Source organism: Accipiter gentilis, chromosome 2 (genome assembly GCF_929443795.1).
Source record: "Accipiter gentilis chromosome 2, bAccGen1.1, whole genome shotgun sequence".
Lineage (NCBI taxonomy): Eukaryota > Metazoa > Chordata > Aves > Accipitriformes > Accipitridae > Astur > Astur gentilis.
Genome location: NC_064881.1, coordinates 17837432 through 17857638, shown reverse-complemented (window position 1 = coordinate 17857638; position 20207 = coordinate 17837432). Strand labels below are relative to the sequence as shown.

General features: G+C 36.7%; 1 protein-coding gene across 1 annotated transcript in view; it reads right to left on the bottom strand.

Annotated features, from left to right (window-relative positions):
* C2H8orf34 (chromosome 2 C8orf34 homolog) overlaps positions 1-20207 on the bottom strand; it is a 176947-nt gene that overhangs the window by 36822 nt on the left and 119918 nt on the right. Inside the window, exon 9 of the mRNA XM_049828656.1 lies at positions 1114-1199. Within this exon, the coding sequence (XP_049684613.1) occupies positions 1114-1199 (86 nt within the window). The remainder of the gene's footprint in view (positions 1-1113; positions 1200-20207) is intronic.

Here is a 20207-nt window from a genome sequence, read left to right as displayed (position 1 = left end):
TGCATTCTCACAAAACTAGTTTGAAAAATTTATCTTTACAGCCATACTAGGTACTAATGCTGACATACATTGGTTTACAAATGAGGCAAGAGAAATGAGCAAAACCTCAGGTTGCCGTCGTACCTAATAGCAAACCTAGTAGCACTAAATAGCAGAGAGTTAGTAGGATAATTAAAAACAACAAAAGTTAGTTCCGATTTGTTTTGCATTAATTAATCAACATAGCTAACTTGTCTGTGGCTGCTGAAGACTAAACTGCAAATCAAAACCTCCTATTAATAGATGCAGCTGGTTCTACCCAACAGTAAGGAAATGGACTGAAAGATTTATCTTTGCGGATTCTCTGTTCAAACCTCTATTCGCTTCTGTCTCCATTCCAGTGACAGCTAAGATAAAGTTAACCTTCATCAACTTAATCTTTCAGAGGAAAGCAGGGCATTCTCTGGCAAGATATCCCTTAGGAAGTACCTTCTCCATTAGATTTCAGGTGTTATTCTGTCCAAAAACCCGAGCAGAAATTGAAATAAAGCTGAATGTCCTGACTGCAGATTAGCACAGCATATGATTATGTTTGTATGAGGAGAGAAACTGTTCTTCAGAGCTACTGTATAAACTCCTTTATATTGTATTTTAATTCTAGTCAGTGGTGCTTAGAGAGATCAGAGGAGCATTTCTGATACTTAGTTTAAAAACAGGGGAGAAATTCTGTAACTCTTTTTATTTTTACTGTATATTATTTGAATCCTGTGGACGCATTTGTAGTATTAAGTTAAATATTTCAAAGACCATTCTTAGGCATAGAGGCCAACTGGAAATGAACAGCCCACATCTACGCTATTAAGCTATTTTACACCCAAAATAGTGTGCTAACATACAAAGTGTCTACTAAGAATGAATCCTGAACCAAGGTGGCTCCCAAAATATGCCTAGGAGTTATTCTGGAGTGCTAATTGGCCATGACAAATGAGTTCAAATGCCCAGGAACATCTCTGGCAGTGTTTAATCTTTTACAGACTTAACCTCTACTCTTAAATTCAAGATGTTGGTTTTGGTTTTGTTTTTTTTTTTTTTTTTTTTTTTTTTTTATGAGCAGCAAATATTTATGTAACTTACCATCAGAGTCTGACACTGCTGGCTCAGATGTTTGAGATACCATGGAAACATCTTCTGGCCTTTCTGCCAAATTATCTCCTTGCAATCTAAATTGTGGAAAAATGGAACATTTGTAATCATATTCCACAGATAAGACACAGAAGAGTGTTATCTCTGACTACATACCCTACTCGCAACATTGTCCTAATTAAAAGGGTAGCTTTGCTGAAAAGCTGATATCCATGTTTCAATCATACCATCCCAGATCATCTAGTAACCAAAAGTAGCCACTAAGAAACAGTCAATGGAATCCTAGCTTATGTATTTTTGTAAGACTTATTTTATCAACAGTGGGGGTTTGGCTCATGCGCATATGAAACTGCAAGCTTCCTCACTACATTCAAAAATATTTTAATTGAACAGGACTGTACTGGGTGTCCATGTCAAGGTGTTGGTAGTGGCAGGGCTGCAGGGGTGGCCTTGGTGAGAAGAGGCTGGGGCTTCCCTGTGCCAGACACAGGCAGTTCTGTCTGGCTCCAGAAGACCCATGGCAGGACACAGCTGAGCCGCTCAGCCAAAAGGGTGGCACCTCGGAAAAAACATAGTTAAGGAAGAGCAAACAATGCCACACAGGCAGAAGAGCAGGCAACAGAAAGAGTAGGAAACAGTAGAGAGAACCCCAAGGTCAGAGGTGGAGGTGTTCCACACTCCGGAGCAGATACTCCCTTGCAGCCAATGGCGAGGAGCATGCCAGAGCCAATATCCTCTGCAGCCCATGGAGGACTCATACCAAAGCAGGTGGATATGTCCTGGAGGGACTGTGGCCTGCAGAGAATCCGCAATGGCGCAGATTTTTCTCCTGAAGGACTGCAGCCTGTGAGGAGAGCCCACGCTGGAGCAGGTGATATGTGTGAGGAGGAAGGAGGCCAAAGAGGAGATGTTATGGATTGACCACAACCCCCCCGTTCCGTGTCCTTCCTGCACCGCTCAGGGGTGGGACAGAAGTCTGGAAGGAATGAGTGAAGCTGGGCCTGGGAAAGTGGGGAGGAGACGTGTGGGTTTAATGTTTGTCTTTTTGTTTCTCATTACGTAAATCTATTTTAATTGGCAGTAAATTAAATTAATTTTCCCCAAGTCAAGTCTGTTTTGCCCATGACAGTAACTGGCAAGCAATTTCCCTGTCTTTATCTCTACCCGCAAGCTTTTTCTTCCTATTTTCTCCCCTCATCCTGCTGAGGGCAGTGAGTGAGCAAGCGGCTGGGTGGGAGGTTGGCCCTTAGCCAAGGTTAACCCACCACGGGGAAATACATGCAAGAATAGTTCCTTCTCCTTTGTTACTTTTAAAAATAAAAATACAGTAATTATGGCAGGGTTTGTCTTCCAGCTTTCCCCCTGCATCAGTGTCGTGGTTTAACCCCAGCCAGCAACTAAGCACCATGCAGCCGCTCACTCTCTCCCCCCCATCCAATGGGATGGGGGAGGAAATCGGGAAAAAAAAGTAAAACTCCTGGGTTGAGATAAGAATGGTTTAATAGAACAGAAGAGAAGAAACTAATATGATAACACTAATAAAATGACAACAGTAGTAATAAAAGGATTGGAATGTACAAATGATGCGCAAGGCAATAGCTCACCACCCGCCGACCAACACCCCGCCAGTCCCTGAGCGGCGATTCCCTGCCCCTCCACTTCCCAGTCCCTATACTAGATGGGACGTCCCATGGTATGGAATACACCGTTGGCCAGTTTGGGTCAGGTGCCCTGGCTCTGTCCTGTGCCAACTTCTTGTGCCCTGGCTGGCCATGAGAAGCTGAAAAATCCTTGACTATAGTCTAAACACTACTGAGCAACAACTGAAAACATCAGTGTTATCAACATTCTTCGCATGCTGAACTCAAAACATAGCACTGTACCAGGTACTAGGAAGACAGTTAACTCTATCCCAGCTGAAACCAGGACAATCAGCTGACTGCAATGCCTTGACAGCAATTTACAAAAATAGTCCTTGCATCTCTTCTTTTAAATGAGCATCCCAAGAGTCCCACCATCCTTCTTCAGGCTCTTATGAATCCTGAGTACAGATTCTGCTCTGAAGAAATAGTTTGTAACTCTTAATACAATATAACTGCCATTTACATAAAGGTTATCTTACCTTGAATTTATTCAGACATGAATAGAATAAGGAAAATGCAATTCAATTTTGCAAAGCCCAGGAATCATAAAAATGCACTGAAGTAAAACCTTGGGGAAAGAAATAACTTATCTCTTAAAAAAAGTTCCTTTCACTCTGTATTCTCACCCTCTGCAGCTGCTTTACACTAAACTTTGAATTAACCTTTGAAACCAAGCAGAAACCCCATATCTGCCCTATCTGAATTTCACATTTTATGACTTTCACAGTTATCTAATATATTTGGATCTTAAGTCATCTATTTGTTGTCATGTACCTTCTCAAAACCACCCCCCACCCCAAACTACTTTTTCTCTTTTTATTGTCCCTGGAATGGTTTATTTATGGCAGAAAGCTCAATGTAAATTCATAATGACTGTTACCTGAGGAGGCAGTTCCACACAACACAGGACTCCTCAAGGCAACAAAAGTGTAAAACTTAGAAGCTGTAAACCTAATTTTGAAAATTACTTCTATGAATCCTTTATAACTCTGTACCTGGTTTGTAATGCCCTAGTTGCCAATTCTTTAAAAGCCTAGCTTGTCAAACAGGCTCTTCTAAAGGTGACAGTCAAACAGAAGCAAATATCTTTGTACCATTACCATAAAGATATTCAAATAGGGAGAAAACAAATTGCAAATGAAATAACCATGTGAAAAAGGAAGATCTCAAAAATCACATCATTTTCCTTTGTATTGAAATTGACCTGTCCTCCTTTATTACATACTCATTTACTGCAAGCACATATTCAAGCTTATAAGGATATGCATGGAATCGCAGGAACCAGAAGTGATGTGATGTTCTCTGCAGCCATGTTGATAGTTTATTTGTGTTTAATTAAAAGGAATATTACTCCAACTTTCTCTGCTTATATTGTAGTCATAAAAAAATTACCTCTAGAAGCAGCAGCTGCTGCTTTTATCCCATCAGTATTTTCATGATTTTATAATACATTCCCATTCTGAGCTTTCATAAATCCAAACCAGACATGAAAAACTGAAATTATTCTCACCTTCTAGAAATTACATAAATTACAGTGGCCCTTTGCATCATGAAAAACATGCAAAACCAAAAAAAATCTTTTCAATGTATCTAGTCAGAAAAGCCATTTCATATGATTTCCCTTTATAGGAGGAAATGGCTGGGTGAACTGGGTGGCTAGATGGGTGGCTGGATGGGTGAAAAAATGTTTGACATATCTAGACCTCATTTTCACATCCAATTCTCAACTTATTTATGTATTTCTTACATGTGGATTTGTATTGGAATAGATTCTCATGTGACTCAAGCAACAAAAAAATGTCACAAACACTATTGCTCACCAAAAGAATTTTGTTACTTGGATAATTCTGACTTCTTCTTCAGTAGTAATTCTATTCATAAGACACCTCCACAGTAAAATGAAGACACTTAAAAATTCTGAAGCAATCAATGAGAAAGAAGCATATGTCTAGAACAGCTTCTGAATGCTTCAGAAGGTCATTATACAATCAGAGATGTAATTTTCTGATCTGTCCTTGTTTATGCTACTTTCTTCCCTAGTTCTTTCTTGCTGAATGTCTTCCAAGAAAAGAGCATTCCACCATGTTGCGAGCATCATTAATGTTAGAAGGCCTAAACTATGAGATTGACTTATCTTGTCCCTGGTACTACAAAAGCATTTTTATCTCCAACTCTTTTTCTTGCAGACTAGCTGTACACAGAAGTGTGAACTCCAAGGTAGACTCGATTCTTTGGAAAAGGTGATTATAAAAAGAACAACATATATGAGAGTCACATCCTTGTTTGCAGAGCAATCTAAAAAGAGTCAAGCTTTTCCAAACTGGTGGCTAGCTTTGAAAATCTTGGCTGTTATCTTCAATGAGTACTCTTAAAAAAACCCACAACACAAAAAACCAAGTTACCTAAAAATTACTATCTTACTAAAACTTTATGGACTCTTTCACTTAGTAACCGAAACATTATTTCAGCTATTAATTATTTTAATGGGAGTCTAAACTTGATACCTGATAGCCAACATTTTTTTTCTATATACATTCTGTTTATAGTGTGATCTCTTGCTTAAAGACCATTGTTTCCGTTACATTCAATCAGCTGCATGTTGGAGCTTCAAGAGCTACAAAGGCAAACAGCCTCCAGGTAAATACTTCAATTTCCTTTGACCCAAAAATGCATTCTGTAAGACTTGTTCCATGAAAACTGCCAAGGACTTCAGGACCAAAGACATTATGAATAAGTTCTACAGGATGGGTGCAGCAGCATTATACCAGGCCTATCACTATGAACAAGCTTGTGGGTGTGTGAAACACAGTTGCACTGCCAGTATGATTTAGAAAATGTGATACTATAAGAGTATGCAAAAAGAGGACAAAACGATTTCAATTATATTCCTTCAATGAATCACAGCATAATAAAATCCTATATTGCCTCATCAGAGGAAAGAAACAGCAAATAGGAAAAATAGTCAAGATTGAAATCAGAGATACTTTTTTTTCATCCACTACGTTGAAAAGGTGTTTTCACACTCCTGAACAATCTATAAGCACACACAGTATTATCTAAGAAATGGCAGTGACTAAAATCAGCGAAACGAAAACATGTTGATTCCTTTAGGATTCAGATTAGGGAAATATTTCCTCTTGACTTGATATCTGAAAAAGCAATGTTTTCTACAACTGTTTAAGATTTATCACTTTATCAAAGATTTTATATTATTTCCATGTGAGTTGTCTTTATCTACTATGTTAATTATTCTGTTAGTGATGGTGCAGTATTTTGAAGTAGGAGTAACCTACTTAAAAGAAAAAACAACCTTTCTTTTTTTTGTCTAAAAGTTCAGCCATCTTAAATTTTCACTAGAGAAATTAAAAATTACTTCAGCATGCACAAAGGTGATACAAAACAATAAATGTTTTGATTCAGTAACACATTTATCTATATAGATTACTCTTTAGTTTAAACTCATGCCCAAGTGCATTGCTGAACTCAAGCACTTAGGATGTTTTTCTTTCTTAAAACATAGATTGTTGGAGAACAGGGCATGTCATCAAGATGAGGATATTACAATCTGATATTTCAATCGAAGTCACCTGTTTTTCCAGATGAAAAAATACTAAGATAAAACTATTATTTGAATCCCAGTTGCTAAACTGAAATGAAAATGAAGTTAACTCTGTTATTTACGTTGTGTAACTTCTCACCAATGAGGCTGTGTGAACTAACCGACATAAAACCCCATTCTGACTAATATGACAACCTCTTTTTGAACATCTTCAATATTTCCCTGGCAATTTTCAGTGCCTGACAACACCTCAGAACACATTGTTCTGTGGTATCGCAATTACCAACAGTCTTAGTGAAACACTTGTAAATCCCTATGATTACAACTCACCGACTCATTGATTTCATCCTGCGGGCAGTGCAAGAAGCAATACCCTAGAGAAGTATCAGATACTAGTTCCTGCTCTAGTTCCATTCGTGAAATAAAGCAGACTAATGGCATTAAATGTTTCAACTTACTCTCATTTTCAAGATGACTGAATACTCCAGGGGAATTTTACCAGGATTAAATATGCAGCACGTAAGTATCTGTAACTTGAATTTAGTGACAGGGACATTGTACACCATGCAGGTGGGCTGAAGATTCGGTGCAGATCTGCATTTCCTGCCTGGTAGATGAGCTTTGTTGAGTGGCTGTTTGGTGGAGTCCAGCTGGAAGAGACTGATCAAGTGCTACAAAGTCTCAAGCTTCTCTTGTGCCTGACCTTTCAGAAAGACCCATTCTAGCACTCAAAGAAAGACTCCTGAGCTTTTCTGATGGCACAACTTAACGAGGAAATGCCTCGTGGACTAACTTTATTTTCCTTCATAGCAACCTCCTCATCCTCCCACCCTGTTTTCAAAGCCACATTAACATCCCTGTGGCAATCCAATCATTACTATCAGGAGAAAACACTGAGTGCATCTTGATCTTGCTTCTAGCATTACTTAGCAGCCAGAAATGAATTGCCACAGTAAGAGCAGTCATTCTGCAAGATTAGCTTTGAGTTTGAACAGTCATCCAGCATATCGTTTGTTTCTAGATCGTACCAACTGTTTGAATAGTCATCCAGCATATCGTTTGTTTCTAGATTGTACCGTCTGTTTGAATGAGATTATAGAGTCAGATTCCTCCACGTATTTGCATAAAGCAAAGAGTATTCTGCTAGTACTAAAGAAGGAATGAATAAGCAGCATGAATGAATACTTGCTGTGAGACTTTTAACAGTCAACAACAAGATTTCCACAGCAGCAACATATTCCCCATTAGATGACCTGGAAAGACTAAGAGAGTTTCCCTTTTCGTTTCTGAAATTTACCAGTAAAGTAGTTTTGATACTGTAACACATGCTACTTAATTATGGCAAAAATATTACAGTTGTAGCTATCTACAGAATTTTATCTAATTACAGCTATATAGAAGTAGACACAAGAAAGGACCCTTACATAAGGAAGGTCTGTTCTCTGCAATATGCAAATCTTTGAAATGACATCTGCTTTTTCTAACACAGTTCACTAGGACATATTTCTTCATGATCGTTTCTTCTATCAAACTGGTATTACTCAAGCAGACTGTGTAGTGAAACTTGTCACTACTGTATGAAAGTTAGTCCCTCCCAAAACTTGACATATATGACAAGAAAATAAATGTTGAAAATATCCAAAGTCCAGTTCAGTTTATTGCTCTTCTGTATTGTAATCAGCCACATAGCATGTCATTACACTTCTCCATTCTTTTTCTGTGACAGAATTAATGGTCTTGTTTTCATATCTCTCTGATACCCATCAATATCCAATTTACATGAGCTGTTAAGAAGACAGCTTCTTGACATGTTAATTGCTGCTTTAGAAACATGTTAGATTGATGACCTAACTTAGAAGCTGAAAAGAAAGACGAGATGATCCTACAAAACAATTCCCTGTATGAATCTAAAATCCATCTAACACCATACTAAAATGACTAATTCCAATGGGTACCTAATAAATTGTGGGTATAGTGGGGATGGAAGGAGAGAGTAATGCTAGAGGAGCTGTGATTTCTCCATTCGTACCATCCCTAAAACAATGCAGTAGCCCTAATAGAGCCGCAAAGTTTCTAGACAATAGGACACTGGAATTAAACTATATCTTGGAGAAAAAAATAACAGGCAACATTTGCAGAAGCTGAATTAAAATTGTTTTTTTTCTCCACGATTTAAAGTTGGCATGCATTTTCAGATTTGAAATTTTGGAAACATTTACACTTGAGCAAAACATATTTTTAAGAGGTAAACCAAAGTCCTACTTCGAGGGCAATTATGGGTATGTCTATACTTCAGTGTACACAAGACTGCAAGTACAGATGCAGAACAAATTCCTACCTAAGAACTCCTTCAGTGCATTAAATGTAGACATACACTATGGTTGTCCTCTATGTCAACACTGTTGACCTATGATACTCTTAAAATTAGCAGTAAATGAGATTAAAGTCCATGTTATAGCATAATACTACAGGAAAAAAAAAAAAAGTTCACTGGTGAAGAGCATTCTCACAATATTAATGGATTGGAAAAAAAAAAAAATTACTTCAAAGGACTACATCAGATTCATAAAAATAATTAAAAACACTTAACCACAAGCATAGGTACTTTCTAAAATCAGGGCCTAATGAGAAGGAATTAAGGATCCTGAAAACAAAGAAATGGAAATGTTTCTGATAGCTAAAATTGAGATATATGCTCTTTAGTATTTGTTCTTTGTGTAGACTACTAATGCAAAGTATGTGCATCATAAATTGCCTTGTGCTACTGTATAGTAGAGGTTGTGCTTTAGGAAATCTTTGTGTCAAATTAAATACTAAACAGGAGTGGAGATTCACCTTCAGAGGAAGGTGATTGTTCGCTCACAGACAGAGGAATTGGGATTATACTTAGATTAATACTATTCTGACATAGTCTTCCAGAAATATGTCACTGCACTCAGATAACCAAATTCCCATTCTATTCCTTCCAGAAATGAAGCAAAAAAACCCAAACAGAACAAAGGTTATAATTTTTGGACAAACTCTCCTTTAACTCCCAAATAAAAAACTACAGGCAATGAGTTACAGAATTACTGTGTATGTGGCTGGCCTTCAAATTCTGGGACATGACTATGGGACTTCTTTTTCTTTTTAAACAAAGCGAACTAGAGTTGGATAAATTTGCTCAAATTCTGATGTTCCCGAGAGGTGAACAACAACAGAAACTTTGAAATTCCACATGAGAAGAAATCCTGAAAACCTCTTATTTCAAGACAATACAAATGCTTGTGCTGGCTTTTTATTAATAAAGAAAAAGTCCTCCAGGGGCTCCAAGACAGTAAAGGGCACTCCCTGAGAAGGAAGTGGGAAATTACATGTCTGAGAATTGCAGCTCCAGCCTTTATCTCTGCTCTGCCCTGTGTCAGCTAAATTTTGTTGAAACTGGACAATTTCTGTAAAACGTTTTGGTTTCTGTGAATCATTATTTCCTAAAGAAGACACATTTCATTGGAAAATTCCTGATCTGCTTTGTTAGACTCAGCTGACTTCTTTTAGATAAATACAGTGAGAAGTAGGGGAAAGTTCAGCAAAGAATCCTTAAATCTTTCAGCAAAAAGAGCAGTAAAGCTGTTTTCATATTCACTCAAGATTAGTGTACATTTTTAAGGCTACAACTGCAAAGAAAAGTTCTCAACTCTGAAAAACAGAAATAGTGTCATGTTTGTATTAGAATATAAATTAAGGAGATTTTGGCATGTTGAATCACTGATTTTCCTTAAATTATTTCAAAGTAGGTTAACGATGCTCTTAAAAACATCCCAACAGATACTTCAGTGATTTACAGTTAGTTTCTTTATGAAATAGTTATTAATTTGGATCCAAAACTGTAACATATATTTTGTAAGATTAATGAATATCATTAATTTAGTAACAAAAGAAACTTATTAAAAATATAACATGATGATGTTTCTTTGGCAACCAAAGGGAATTTCAATCACAGATGAAGAGAAGGATAAATTGGACTTATTGGACTTCCTTTTCTTTTTTTTTCCTTTCAAATCATTTGCTTCCTTTCTGTAATTTAAAACATTACATCTACATCTAACATCTCTCTCTGATATCACTGTACTACTGAATTATAATTTCCCTAGAACAAATACATAACTCCGGGAAGTTATAGCAACAGAGATCAGACAACAAAAGTCTTGAAAGCCCCCACATGCTTTAGGTTGCATTGAATGTTTTCTTGCACCTTTCCCTAGCAACCTCAACACCACACCAGTAACAGTACTCCAACCTTTATAATCATTTGTCCTGACTTGCCTATAATATGGTGAGTTTATTTCATTCTTTGTTTTCAAAATACTGATCCAAATTCTGATCTCATGTACCTTGACTTACTGTCTCCGCAAGTTCTGCACTCTATTATACTGGTGTAAAATCCAAAGCTTCTCCAGCACCTAAATACAAAGCCAGGAATTTCTGACCAATTCCATTTGTTCTACTAATGTCTTTTACAAAATAAAAATGTTAAAACTGTGCCAGCAAAATTCTTAGTGTATTCACAGGTATGGAGACAAAAAGATGGCAGTTTTCCAGTACAGACTACGCTAGTTAATATTATGGTAAAATTATATTAAATAAATATTACTAAACAATGTACAGGCAAAGTACTCTTGCTGGTAAAACTCTCCATCTGCTTTAGCTACATACTCTAGCTTCCTAACAAAGATTATATTTTAAAAGAAGTTTATACAAATTTCAGATCAATAAACTACAGAAGAAAAATGTCTTAGATCTATGAGGGCAAACAACAGAGGATTGTGAATTCAGTGAGTAATGAGAGTGGCTGGCACCTCTCAAGTCTGAAATAATAATGGGAAAGCTCTGCAGTATGTCACCTTGTTATATTAAAAAAATCAGTGTCATAGGTTTTGTTTTCACCATAGACCAAAATACAGGAAGCTTCTGCATTGAAGAGAAATGAAGCATGAGGACTATTGGATTATCCTGCAGTACACTATCCAGGATGGCAGATGTTTCCAAAATTAAACTATAAGACTACATGAATAAATAGGGATATTTAACAAAATTTCTGAATAAAATGTAGGAATATAAACTTAGTGACATATTCAGCATGTTCCCCAACAGAGTTTTATGATTCATTTAAATCCATTTCAAATAAGTGCTGCAAGGCTCTCAGGCAGAAGTTTACTACCATCAATTCTATTCATGTAAGATATACAGCATTCATATTCTTTGAGTTTCACCCTGATCTAATATACAGTTAATCTAAAATAACTCCATTTTCACTGATACTGTTCAGATCACAGTCTGTTTCTTACTTTTGCACTCACTTTCGTAAGGACACCAAGTGCATGCACACTGAAACACATCAAATTATTTGAAAATTCAGAAAAACTACAGTTAAAAATGGATTTTGGTTGAAGTCCATTCTTTTTCTTCAAATTAAAAGCATTATTTTCCAGTTAGTCTTGAAGATTTTTGTGGAAAGTTTCCATATCACCAATACATAATTCACAACCAGAATGTTTTCAGCTGGTAAAACTAGAACATCCACTTGCTGAGCAAAACTTACACATCGACACAGCCTGCAACATAATCTTTTCTGTGTGCTGTTTGCCTTTTCAAAATGTCTGAATGCAGGTCTTTGTGCATTTAAATAAGTACACTCTGCAGCTATTTCTGAGGAGAACCAAAAGTGGAAATATGTTTCCCAGAGTAAGGAATCCATAGAGACTGAATTATCTAATCCTTTTACAAGATGGGGAATTAAGCTATTCTTATGGCAATCTTTTATCTGCTGCTGGCTTCAAACCATTATCTCACAGGAGAAAAATTACAGTCTTTGTCAGTCTTTTCAGGCTTAACACTCTTTCTTCCTCTGTGAACCATTTTTTCTAGGACTTGTGAAAGAGTTGTGTGTGTGTGTGCATGTGTGTCTTTAAGAGCTATATTAAACTGTTATCCAGAGCCTCAAATTATGACCAGCAAGCTTCCCCAAGCTCATGATCTCCTGACTTCCTCCCTGTATCGTTTGCATCCAGAAGCAACTGCTATTGCTGATATACATCACAGTGTAGCACCAAACAGAAAGAATCTATAAACACTGCAGTAAAGAATTAGCTTGCAAAGCACACATCAAAGAGAGCAGGAGAAAGGAAGGGGAAAGGCTTGGGAAAGCACTTGTCATTTTAAATTATTGAGGGGGTTAAATGTGTTTTGCAGGGGAAAAGACAGACATGTCTTGTCAAGATCTAGAAATGAAGAACAGGATGAAATGGATGTTACCCTCTATTAAATTGAAAGACAGTACAATAATTTTCAGGACTAGACAAAATAATATTAATTTCATTTTCAGATATGCTCCTACTGCTTTCATTATTACAAATCAAGACTGGTACATGCAAAAGAATGAAAAAATCCTTTAAGTCTACTTTTCTTAGAGTTTCTCAACAGCATTTTTAAATGTTTACAAGTGTACCAACCTCCTCATACCAGTTCCATCTTTTTATAACCAGCCTGAGTTAAAAAAAAATATAGCTACTGTTGAACAGTAGTTCTTAGAAAAGATATTCTAGTGACACAACATTAATTCACGGTACGTTTTACTGTATTTTTCCTTCATAACCAAAACCAGATACTAGTTCCCTGTCAGTAAAGTTGTAGTAGGGCTATCTCCAGATGAAATTGGCACACCAGGTGCCACATTTCCCAAACCAGTCCTATCATGAGAACAATACGTTAGTATGTATGTATAAGATGCAATTCACATGCAAATTTTATGTACCTAGTGCACACGTTTCAAGTATGTCTATTTTCACTAACATGCAAACACTTATCTTTATTCGAACAGAGTTCTTCCATTTCTCTTATGCTGATTGACAGTTATCTATGTCAAAAACAACAAGTCTACCCCACACGTGCAGCCTTTAAGGAAATACAATAGCTGTTATATCAAATTCAGCGGGAAAAGTTTCATCTGAAAATACTGTGTAATGCAAGGACACAGACACACACTGTTCCTTTTAAAGAGATATACACTTCATCTGAAAATACTGGTTTCTTCACACCTTACATAATTTTTGATAACAGATGATGGTTTTATTATCATAGTATTTTGTGAAACTTCTGATAGGTCTGAAATTATTGCTTTAGGGATTTATCAGTGGGAAATTGTGGTAAAAAAGAGGGAGGAAAGAAGTCTGATCCTCCTGGGATTTCTGTCTGAGCAATTGAATCTCCTGTCTTATACTGTTCCCTTCCCAAGACACAGTTAAGATTTTGAAAATAGAGAGACCTTGGCCATTCTTGTGAAAGACACATTCATTGGGAGTTTGCCATAAAACTAATTAAGGTTTGGGATTAAAAATTATACTATCTGGTGCATTTTAGAGGTCAAACTTAGATTCATGAACTCAAAAAATCATTTGAAATCACACAGATATTCTCTATTTTGCATATAGTAAGATGTTCAACAGAAATGCAAGTCAGTGAAAGAAAAGGCAAGCCAGTGTGTTACTCTAACAAATTAGCAAATCAGCCTACTAACTCTTAAAAATTAATTTATGTTCTCTGTCTCTGATAACCACTAGAACCAGTAGAAACATTTTCTGAATTATTTTTTTCTTTAGTGTTTTCCTATTTTTTTTAAAGAACAAGACACCAAATTAGTATACCGCTCCAGAAAAGGAAAGATAAAGTGGTTTATTTTAGCTGTATTTAACACTTACAAAATCAAGAGAAGACAATGAAGACACTATTGTGGTCTTGCTGGTAAAACTCTTGCAACAAAGCTGGGCAAATTAATCCCTGCCCAGATTCAACTCAGCCAAAAAGCCAAATGAAAATTTTTTTACTAGTTTTTTTTGCCACAACTTTTTCTTTCCTTGTAATTCTTTTCATTTTTCTATCTTATAAGAAGTTCTAAGTAGCAAAAGGAAAAATATGGGTTTTCTCCACAATTTTCCAAAGCGAAAGGATATTTCTAAAAGCTATAAAGCACTACTATAAAGAGTTTCATTTGCTTGTTTGCCACTCTTAAAAGGAAAAAGATGCAAATAAAACACTTTGTTTAGGACAAGGTCTGTGAAGCTAGCACAAACAAACATGAGGACAATTCAGCTCTTTGAAACAAGATGTCCAATAAAACTAAGGTTACAAAAAAAGAAAATAAAGGAAAAAAAGAATGAAAAATAGTGACACGAGTCATCTGGAACATTTAGTGCTTTCCCCTCTGTAAGAATAGCAGTACACAGACAGAAAGCTAAAAAGAAATGCAAGAGGGGAAAGAAAAAAATATGTATACATAATCAAAAAATTTGGTAACATTTGAAGACATAAACTTCCTAACATTCTGTGCATGAACTCCAGTCAGAAAATTTTTTCCCCCAAAATGTTTTCTGTACCAACCACTTTAGTCTGGAAACATTTTTTTTCCCTTGGTACTTTGAAGTAATTTGTTCCCAGATTTCAGGAATATTAATAAACCAGAAGTTTCTGCCAGAAACTGAGTCACTAAGCTGGCCTTACCACTACTGGGCAGACATACAAAAACTATTCTTTATGCAAATACATGTACCAAACCACATGTACACCTGTATCCATTCCCCAGTATTACATCACAGTGTACAGAGCCAAACCAGGGATTATATGGAGGATTTGAGAGGTTATTCTTTCTGACACATCCATGTATTATTGATTAATTAGAAATATAAATTGTATGACATATTGTCCTGTTTCCTACCTTTCTGCTGCATGATTAGACAGAAATTAGCTATTTCCTTTAAAAGATTACATCTTTCAAAGGTATTTCCACACTGAAAAAGACTAAAAACTTTTATAAAACCCACAAATAAGAAAAATACAAATCCTAGGGGGTTCTTTGTTACACTTCTGCGTAAAAGGCTGCACTCTAGACAAATCAAAAGCCATTTAAATGTACAAAAGGACAAATTTACCTAAAATTCACCATAGAGAATAAAGCTAGGAGGGAAAAGGGGGTCATAATGACTCAAAATCAAGTGGTCAATAAAAAACAGAAAAAATGGAACTTAGTGGGGAACATAATAAAAGATTCAGATGCAGGTGATCTGGATGCTCTGTACCTTCTGCTCTGATGGAATACTCACTATGCATTTAATCTACACAGGTTTTGGGGGAATAGCAAAGAAAGCTAGGAGAAAGACGAATCAAAACTATCGGTCAGGTCTAAAGAGGAAATTTAATGTTAGGTTTTCCAAACAGATATATCATGTTATATCACAATTTTTATATCAGAATTTATCATTTATTCTCCTCAATTCCCAATTTCTAGTCATATGCATTCCAGGATCCACCATTTGTAAGTTATTCCCCACAAAACATTTAATTAGGAAGGAAGATGAAGTATATAAAGAAAAAAAGGAATTTAAAGACATCCTTTGAAGTCACATACACAGTGCTCTACTCCTAACTCTGTTAGGAACAGATAAATTTATACTCCCAGTGAACAGGTTCTCTTCTATCTAATTCCATCACCTCTTGGTTTATATTAACACTGCAGTTAAAGGGATGATTATAGTTCATGTAAACATACCTGAAACACCTCTAAATCAGCATCTGCAGATGCTATCACTGAATAGTTTTGACAATTCATGTAGCAGCTAAGGAATTTTTGCACAAGCAGAAATCTCCCTGCCAGATTTCAATGTAGGCATAGCCTTTTATCATTTCACCCAGACACCACATGTTGTTACATATGCCCAGGATAAGGGGAAAACAGTCCATTGAGTTTTAACACCTTTTAGTCCTGCATGCATTTTCAAGATACTACTCCCTTTAGTGAGTCACACCAAAATGGCTCAGCCTGGGAAAAACTTCACACTCACACTTTAACAGCAGTCTGCTGAAAACAGAGCAGAAGCATCTACAGCGATGGCTTGGTCTAATTTGGCAGAACATAAACCTAGACCACCTGTTAAAAAACACACCAGCAGCAAACTCTGCATCCTCCCTTCTTTCAGGATCTATGGCATCTATATGGGATGTCAGAGGTTGCCCCTCTTCTTCACCCTACCTGATCAGACTCTAACCCAATGTTGCATGATACAGCACCCATTCCCTGAAACCTTCCCATCCCCAGCTGTGGAGTTAGTCTGGGATTACGTGCCTGGGCAAGATAGGAGAACCCATCCTGTTTCAAGAGACAAGTCAGCCATCCCAATGGTTTCTGTGCAGGGAACACAATGACAATGACAGCAGACTAGCCATAAACAATAAAGAAGGGATCTAGTGCACAGCTGAAGTTGAGGAAGCTCAGTAGGCTTCCTTCCTTCACTTGAGAAAATCTTCCAGGAGCTCATCATCTTTAACTGCTTTTTAAATGTGGTCTTTTGTCAGTATTTATGATCTTCCTCACAGGGGTAATTAATTTTATTTTTCTCTTTGTTGTCTGAAGTTTCAGTAGTGTTGTCTGCGGACAGTACATACAGTAACATGGCTTGTTTAACAGCAGTTTTTCTCTATTTACAGTCATCAGCTTTTCTGCTTTTGATAGTTAAATGAGATCCACTTGTCAAGCTTCAGACACTATTTTCTGCACAGCTCATTATCAATTTTTCCACCAAATGCTTCTTAATGACCTCAAGTCTCATTAGTATTGTTATAGCTTTGTGATACTCAGATAAAGCATCTCCATACAAACTCTTACTCTGTAAGAACATAAACTGGCCAAAACTAGATTAACACCAGAGAATTCCCCAACCAATTAGTTCCTGTTCTTTTCTACAGAGATACATCATGGCCAATTCAGACAACAGTTCCATTCTTTCCTCCATTATTCTGCAATTTATGACAAATTACATCCTTCAGTTCTCTTGTCTCCTCCCACACACATTCATGGTCCTCATGGCTCTATGTCATGAAGATCTGCTTGAAGTCCAGTGGTCTCTGTCAGAGAACCTACATGTGATTCTTAAATTTCACATAATACCATATAGTTTGTATGATTATGTCCCAAGTACACATGGAAATGGTGGATATTTAAAGAAAAGTTAATTGGTCTTGGTAAATAAGCAAGCTAACTTGAAGATTGTTTGGAGGACAAGACATCTTAAAGGAGTCAGATACAGATTATGACCAGGGCAACAATGAAGATTACACAGGCAAGGCAAATTGACATGAGAACTTTTGAGTATTTTTTCCAAACCAAGTTTTGGAGGATCTATAAATGGTAGTATGCAAAGAGCATCTTATTTATTTTACATTGGCAGCTCAAGCACACAAATTACTACACTTGAACTATAATCCACATCCCAATGGTGATGGTTAGAAAACCCACATTTACTTTTTTAATGTACAGATGTACTTTGTTTACACCTATATATTTGATTCCTCTAATATGTTAAAAGGCCTTAGGACATTGTGCTTTTGCTCTAGCTAATCTTAAAATATTAACTAAAATATTGCATCTCAAACCTACATTTGTATGCGACTAGTGCTCCTTCCCAACATTCTTGTTCAGAAGCCTTCAAGCTTGTGGCACAGTATGTTTTCTATAATCCCATTTCTTTTTTAATCACATGCAACCCCTTTTTTGTATTCTATTGATTTTAAGAAGAATGAATGCAGCCCTTGCGCTATTAAAAACAAAAAGCTTCTTACTTCTAGGAATGCATTGGCAAGACTCCACAAGAACAAGATTTAACTTTTGAGCATGGCAGTGGGCATACAAGGCTAATGGGTGGTCCCTACAAAAAAACAACAACAAAAAAGAAAACTATCTAAAATTCATTCAATAGTACATTAATATTATCTTATACCTTATGCATGATTAAATTCTTGCAAAATGCTCAGTGTGCAAGTCACAATACATGAGAAAATATGGAACTGTTGTTTGGCTTTTACAAATTGTCATTTACATCTTTATTTAACCCATATGAGTTTTGCTTATGTGCAAGGGTGTCTTACGATTCATCGGCCAAACCTGAAATTCATTTGTTTTGCCTGTATGTGAGAAAGGATTCATGAAATTGTGTTATAGAATGAGTCAGTCTATTCTCTAAGTCAGTCACACTAGTTGTGCCCTTAGATGAAGAAGGAATTTTTATTATAATAATTTTGCTCAAACGATCTAAATCCAGATCAGTTGTACTAAAAGTGTCTTTGCTAATTTTCTGGACTAAATAGCAAAAAGCAAACCTTCCAAATACAGGGGGTTTTGTAGTCTTTTTTTCTGTATCTATAAACCTTGTTTTGTTCCACCTTGTGAATGATGTCACCCCTTTATTTAGATGACTTAATATGCTGCTTAACTTTCACTGTACTCCAAGAGCAACTATGGGAATAACATTGTTCTGTAGCTACTTTCCCATTTGAAAACCCTCTTAAAGCTGTTATCCATCTGCATTTCGCTCATCGTGTGTGAAACATCTATACAGAAAACAGTAAGCTCTCTGTTTCTTACAGCTATATCCCAGTCTACTAACCATTTTATCCTCCAAGAGAATTAACCCCCTCCTTTTATTTCTCTTTTTCATTCTCTGTGTTTTACTTTTTTTGGGGGGAGGGGGGGGGAGGGTGATTGGTTTGGGGGGGGATTTTTTTTTTGTTTTTTTAATCATAAGCTGTAAAAACTAACTTGGTGTGACAGCTTGAAAGAATCCCCCGTCCCACATCTTTACCTCCTAGATGTCTGGGTAAGGAACTTTACCTTTTATTAAAATTACTGACCTGGGCTGTGATAACTCTATCTATCTATTATTTGAAGATGATTGGTGAAATTATCAGCATCGAAGGTTACATACCAGTTTCTAAAAAAAAAACAAAAAACAAAACAAAACCTTAAAAGGTTGGGGGTTTTATTCTAGTTTAAATTCTGTCCATTCTCAGTCTCATTTCTTATGATTCATGAAAAAGCTCTTACTTTTGTCTAAGAGACTTAAGGCAAGGGAGAATGTTTTGCCAAATGCAGTGCCTCAACAGCATTGCAGGTTTTCCCCACAATATAAACTGGATTTAATTTGCCTTGTAACAAAGTAGATTTTTATGTCTAACTATAGTCACTCCCACTTGGCGCTTTTTTTTTTTAAGATCTTCCTCTGACACTGTGTTAAGTACTGCATCAGAAATAGAATAGGGGAGTTCAAAGGGAAGAACTATTACTGTGCAGTGTAACAGCCTAGTGAATGTCCCAGAAAACCAGCTACACGGGACATTTGATACTAGCTTGAACTAAATGCCAGTTACTAGCAAAGGAATAAGGTTGTACTGACAGAGAAAGAGGGAACCAGAAGCTGCTAGTATTGTCCTCCTGTTACTACATTCTAGAATTTGGGTCCTGGTTTTCTCATATATTTGAGTGGTACAAAGGGAAGGAGCTAAACTGGAGTTAAATGAAGTCCAATGACAAATATGTCAGCATGGGGGAAACGGTTTAGCCCATTCATCTCACAGGTCGCTGTACTCCCATGCTTAGCCCATTTGTAGGAAGCTATAGAAGCCACAGAAGAGATAAGACATATCGCTGCACTGTACCCTACTGCAGGTGCTCTCAGTGGGCATACAGACTTAAACCAGCACTCCTCTCAGGCTAAAGTAACCTACACAGAACCATAGACCTGTTCTCTCTAATTCTCAAATAACGAGGGAGTTCTAATGATGTAGGGCAAGAAAATGTAATCCTAGTAGCAGAAGGGTCTAAAAAATTACACATGATTTTAATGAAGAAGGAGGGTGGAGCTTTGATAAGACTATTTGTCCTTTCCAAGTGAGACCCAAAAATTTAAGCCAAATTACATTAAAGCTAGTACTGAGGAACTCCTTTAAATGTTTAAATAAATCCCTCTCAGAAAAGCCCCAACATCTCCACGGAAGCGAGAAACCTTCTGGAGGAGGCATCATAG